The sequence below is a fragment of the Penaeus vannamei genome, chromosome 25 (genome assembly GCF_042767895.1).
Source record: "Penaeus vannamei isolate JL-2024 chromosome 25, ASM4276789v1, whole genome shotgun sequence".
NCBI lineage: Eukaryota > Metazoa > Arthropoda > Malacostraca > Decapoda > Penaeidae > Penaeus > Penaeus vannamei.
Window position 1 is genome coordinate 23,417,946 of NC_091573.1, and position 6,166 is coordinate 23,424,111.

Sequence of the window (6,166 nt, forward strand, 5' to 3'; positions counted from 1 at the left end):
AAACTTGAGGAAACATTCCTTTCTTCTCCATGACAATACTGTGTTCGTCCAGTGTCGCGTGGCCACGTGGACTCAATTCTTGAAATGTTCCCGTTAATGAATATATAAAAAAGAAGCCTCCGTGCCTGGCCCTTGACACGAGTAGGTTCAATTGCCTCAAGGCAATGGTCGGGTCGAGTGAGGACCCCCGTACCCACAACCCGAAACCAAGGCTCCCGAGCGAACCTTGATTCGACCAGGATTCGGACGAAGCATTTCGCTCGCCACGTATTCAGGCGAGCGAAGCAAATTAAGAAAAACATAATATACGAATCTCTTGACATGGCTCCCCCAACAAGTATCTATCCAATGGATAGATACAAACCAATGATACATATTCATAACAGTTGGCCCCCAAAAATAATCCGTTTTCTTCTAAAGAAAGGGACCTAGCAGGGAGAAGTTAAAACAAATATAGCAGGGAGAAGCTATAAAACGTAAACAAAGAGGCAGCACGCTCTCAGTTTTATTCGTCCTCCAAAATAACTGGTTCACTTCATAATGATAATGAGTATGTGTGTTGAAATCATAAAAGAAACAATCGTCAATATTGTATTACTAAATACAAATCAAATCTGGTTGGTTACTTTAACTTAATCGGTGAATTTTCTACATTTCAGCGAGCGGAACTGTAGTGTAACTCAAAGTACGTGGTGTACATATCAAAGTGAAATAACTTCAAAACTACTGATACCAAGAACATGAAATCATTTATAAAAAAAAAAAAAAAAAAAAAAAAAATCATAAGACAAAATGCTATCAAATTAACTGTGTGAAACGTGGTAAATTAGAAATTAGTGATTTCTTTCAACAAAACTATATGAAAAGGAGAGTTCCAGACTTCAAGTGTAATTAATTTCCGGAACGACTAAGGAGATCCGCTCCAAGATTATCACGCCCTGCAACGTGAACCAAACGGAAGCGATAAGGTTGCAAGCTTAACGACCACCGTAAAAGTCTGTTATTCGACCCCTTGAATTTATTGATATAAATTAATGGCTTGTGATCCACTTCCAGGATAAATTCTTGACCCATTAGGTAATACCTAAATCGGTGGATACCGAACATTATAGCCAAGCCTTCTTTCTCAATAGTCGAGTACCTCTTCTCTCTATCTAATAGTTTCCGACTAGCATGCGCCACAGGAAATGGATGACCATCGACGTACAGTAGAAGAACAGCTCCAAGCCCAACATCTGATGAATCTGTACGTAAGACAAAAGGATGGGAAGCATCAGGTAACTTTAATACGGGTTTTGAAGCTAATGCAGCTTTTAACTGTTCAAATACTTTAGTCAATTCGTCCGTCCATTTCAGTGGTTCCCTGACATTTTTACATAACAAATCAGATAAAGAGCTTGTCAGTGAAGCTGCTTGTGGAATAAACATTCTATAGAATGAAATCAAACCAAGGAAAGATCTTAAGGTTTTCTTTGTGCAAGGAGGAGGTAAATTAAGTATAGCTTCTATTTTATCGAGTTTAGGATGCAAGTAGTTTCCATCAAGAATAAAACCCAAGTACTCAATAGACTTAAAGCCAAATCTGCATTTTGATGGCTTTGCAGTGAGGTTATGTTCACGCAATCTCTTTAACACTGAAACAATTGCATCTTTATGTTCATCCCATGTTTTAGTATGGATGAAAATATTGTCAAAATAGAAGGAACCATTCTTTAAACCAGCCAAAACAATGCGCATAAGGCGGATATAAGTGGCACAAGCATTTACCAATCCGAAAGGCACACGACAAAACTCCATAAGACCCTTGTGTGAAGGAAATGCTGTTAAAGGTCTGGCCTTCTCAGAAAGTTTAACTTGACAGTAAGCCTTCATAAGATCTAATTCAGAGAAGTAATTACATCCTGAAAACTTGTACAAGTCTTCCTCCATAGTGCAAGCTGGTTCAGCATGAAAATTAGTTACGGAGTTAACAGCTCGATAATCTATGGCCATACGATAGCTACCATCAGACTTTTTTACCATGACTACAGGAGATGAATGGGGAGATGATGATAGCTGTATAATCCCTTGTTCAAGCAATTGGCCAACTTCATCTTCGAAGTGAGGCTTTAGATGTATAGGAATGAGATAAACCTTAGACTCTATAAGCTCTGTGGTGTTAACTTCAATATCATGTTCAAGGGTGTTTGTGCAACCTGGAGTTAATGAAAATACATCTACAAACTCTGCAATTACTGAATCAATATCAGATTTCTGTTCTGCTGAAAGGTCGGAACAAATCTCAGGTTGATCACTCTCAGGCAAGATGGGCTCTTCTCCATCAGAAGTTAGAGGAAAATTGCTATCGCTCAATTCAGTATCTTCAAGAATACAATTCTGGACTATTTGTGGGTTCATTTCAGCATCTATCTTACTTTCCTCGTCCATAACATTAGGTTGGGAACTTGTTGCTCTCCTTTGATACTTCTTAAGAAGGTTAGCATGAAGCAACTTCAGTTTTCCACCTTCATCGATAAGATAATTCACCTTATTTCGACATTCCAGAACAGTATAAGGGCCACTCCAAGACATGAGCAACTTGTTTTGGTTATCAGGAAGGAGTACAAGAACTTCCTCACCTGGACTAAACTTCCTATCCTGAGATTTTAAGTCAAAATAAGATTTGAATTTAGAGGAACTAATCTCAGCATTTTGAGCTGCAATTTTAGCACACTCCTCCAGCTTGTTTTTCAATTCAATCACATATTGAAAGGAAGATCTAACATCATCTTTAATGGTTGTGTCTTCCCACAAGTCCCTTAAGACTGAAAGAGGTACCCGGACTGTCCGTCCATAAAGTAGCTCAAAAGCAGAAAACCCAGTTCGATCGCTAGGAATCTCTCGCATAGCGAATAATGTCGGGACAAGATAACGGTGCCATTCTCGTGGTTTGTCACTACACAATTTCCTTAAGGAGGCTTTTAGTGTTGCATGAAACCTTTCCACCCTTCCATTCCCACTAGGATGATAGGGAGTTGTAAAAAGCGGCTTTACACCCAATAATTTATGCAGTTCGCCCATTAGTTGAGAAACAAATTGCCTTCCTCGATCAGACAAAATTTCCCGAGGAATACCGACCCTTGAAAAGATCACCATAAGGGCTTCAGCTACAGATATTGAATCTATCTCTTTGAGAGGCAATGCTTCTGGAAACCCGGTCGCCAAATCTATCAAAGTTAAAATATAACGGTGACCCTCAGAAGATGGAGGAGAAATCGGTCCTACCAAGTCTATGGAGACACGAGAGAAAGGCTCTGTTAAAATGGGCATGGGTTTTAATGGCACTGGTCTTACCCTACCTCTACTTGACATCCTTTGACACTTGTCGCAAGACTTACAAAAGTCTCGGATTTCAGCTCCCATTTTTGGCCAATAGAAATGGTCCCTAATACGCATTTCTGATTTCCGATGGGAGAAATGACCGGCTAAGGGGCTCTCATGACCTACTGCGAGAATGATGGCTCTACATTTACTGGGTACTACCAGAGAAGATTTACCAACTCTTTCACAGTGCTTTGAAGCAACACATGTACGGTACAGCAAACCATTTATTTGCTCAAACTTAAACACCGTACCATCACGCATCATATCATGTTCTTCAGACTTTACTTTTTCCCAAAATTTAGTGAGAGAATGACATTCTGCCTGCAATTTTGCAAAGTCTTCAGGAGTTACTTTAAGAGGCTCGATCTCCGGCAACACTAAAGGGTGAACCCTTTTTACTTTGGAGGATCTAGTCTGAATGGCACAGGAATAATCAAGAGGGACATTTGAACGTTCAGTTACCTCAGAATCTGGAGATAATTTGGGACTATATACCCCTGGTACATTTCCAATCAGGACGCTACAGAATTTAATTGGTGCTCGCACCACATCAATCCAACCTTTAAAATAGGGACAATTCAGGTAGCATTTAGTTTTGGGGAAGTAATCCACCCAGCCTAAATAATCTTCGATCCCCACCAGATCAGCCCTAGAAAGATCAACATCTGGTAACACCTTGTGAGATACAATAACACATGTGCACCCCGTATCTCTGAGAACTGTGGATACCCAAGCCCCATTCACTGTACCAGCTGTCATGAACTTTGAATTTTCCCTGTCACTTAGACAAAATCCGACTTTGTGAGTTGGAATTGGGTGATATTGCTTGTACGCTAGGGGATTTTTAGGACAGCGAGATCTAATATGTCCAATATCACCACACCCATGACATTTAACAGAAGAAAAATCCCTTCTAAGAGCTGATTGGACTGGAGTTTGGGGCTTTGGAGCCACACTTCTCTTACCTTGTTCAGATGATTGATATGACCTGGGGTAAGCACTATGAGCAGATGACCAATTATCTGACAGGCTTACCGCATCAGCTAAGGAGGACACGTTATGCTCCTTTACAAAAACACGCAGATCTGGGGAGATAGAAGACATTAGTTGATCTAACAACATAAAATCACGAAGAGATGCATAATCTTTGGTGATATTATGCGAATCGACCCAATAGTCAAACAATCGTCCAAGCCTGATAGCGAAATGTTCATAGGTTTCACCACTTTTTATTTTAGCAGTCCTAAAATCATTCCTGTAACTTGCGGGAGTTTTACTATAACCCCTTAAGAGAGCTTTCTTTAGTAACTGGTAATCGGCTGTTGTTTCTGGAGGCAGTGAGGTGTATATATCAACAGCCTTTCCTGTTAACAAACTTCCCAATCTGATAGCATAAGTTTCTTCTTTAAAATTTAACAAGTTAGCAATGCGCTCAAATCTAATTAAGTATGAAGTGATGTCTTCTCCATCTTTAAAGACTGGTAAACTAGGGCGTGAAGCGCCATCAAAAAGTACAGGATTTAATGAACTATCAGAATTGTTTAACCGAGCCATCTGAAGCTCATGTTCCAGTTTAACTCTCTCTTTCTCTGCCTCTAATTGCTCTTTCTGAAATTCTCTTTCTTTTGCTCTCTCCTCCCGTGCAAGTGTCTGTTGACTGATGACATACTGAACAATATCATTTCCTTTAAGGCCAAGTTCCTCAGCCTGAGCTTTTAAAACATCAAAGTTAAGATCTGCCATTATTACAGAATTAAGAATGTCAAAAACTAAAAAGAATCACTATTGACCGACCGACTCACAAAAATTACTTTACACTTTTAATCAATACTAGACGAGTTCTTCCTCGCACCTAGCAACACAAAACAAATGTGGTCTCAACAGACCGAACTCACCGACATGACGTCAATACCAGGACTTTCAGAAGAGTAATCTTCCCCTCAAGAAGATGCACCACACCCTACCTGAAGTCCAACCTATTTTAGAGATTCACCTCCGGGCCCCAAGGACGGCAAACCATGAAGGGGAAACCTTCCCGCAACTTCCACAAACAAACAACTTCCACGTACTGCCGTGCAGCACTGAAAGTATTACAGTTGTTAACAAATATAATATATAAAATGGTTCTACTCGTGAATTTGATCCTCAAAACTAGTAAATCATGAATCCTGGCAAGGTCGCCACATGTAAATGCCAAGTTCTTTTAGTTTCATAGAGATTTACTAGCAATGAGGAAACAAATATTCAGTTCGAACCATTAACAAAAATTTATTAATATCATACAAAAAATAATCATAATTCACACAAAATTATACGTCACAATATCACTATCATTCACAGAAAACTTGAGGAAACATTCCTTTCTTCTCCATGACAATACTGTGTTCGTCCAGTGTCGCGTGGCCACGTGGACTCAATTCTTGAAATGTTCCCGTTAATGAATATATAAAAAAGAAGCCTCCGTGCCTGGCCCTTGACACGAGTAGGTTCAATTGCCTCAAGGCAATGGTCGGGTCGAGTGAGGACCCCCGTACCCACAACCCGAAACCAAGGCTCCCGAGCGAACCTTGATTCGACCAGGATTCGGACGAAGCATTTCGCTCGCTACGTATTCAGGCGAGCGAAGCAAATTAAGAAAAACATAATATACGAATTTCTTGACAAAGATTTTCATGATAATTCCTTTATCCTTAACCATAATGATGATAATCATGATGATAATGACAATAATAATGATAATAATGATAAAATGATAATGCTTAGATTATCATTATCATTATTATTGTCATTATCATCATGATTA

At 39.6% G+C, this 6,166-nt stretch overlaps 1 protein-coding gene across 1 annotated transcript; it reads right to left on the reverse strand.

The window, feature by feature from the left end:
- Window positions 1-891: 891 nt before the first annotated feature.
- On the reverse strand, window positions 892-5,106 carry LOC138866405 (uncharacterized). Its single transcript, XM_070138940.1, has one exon. It carries the CDS (start codon window positions 5,104-5,106, stop codon window positions 892-894), a length of 4,215 nt encoding a protein of 1,404 aa, XP_069995041.1.
- Between the last annotated feature and the right edge of the window lie 1,060 nt (window positions 5,107-6,166).

Excerpts from the sequence above, each read along its gene's own strand:
- LOC138866405 (XM_070138940.1), bottom strand. The coding sequence starts at position 5,106 with ATGGCAGATCTTAACTTTGATGTTTTAAAAGCTCAGGCTGAGGAACTT.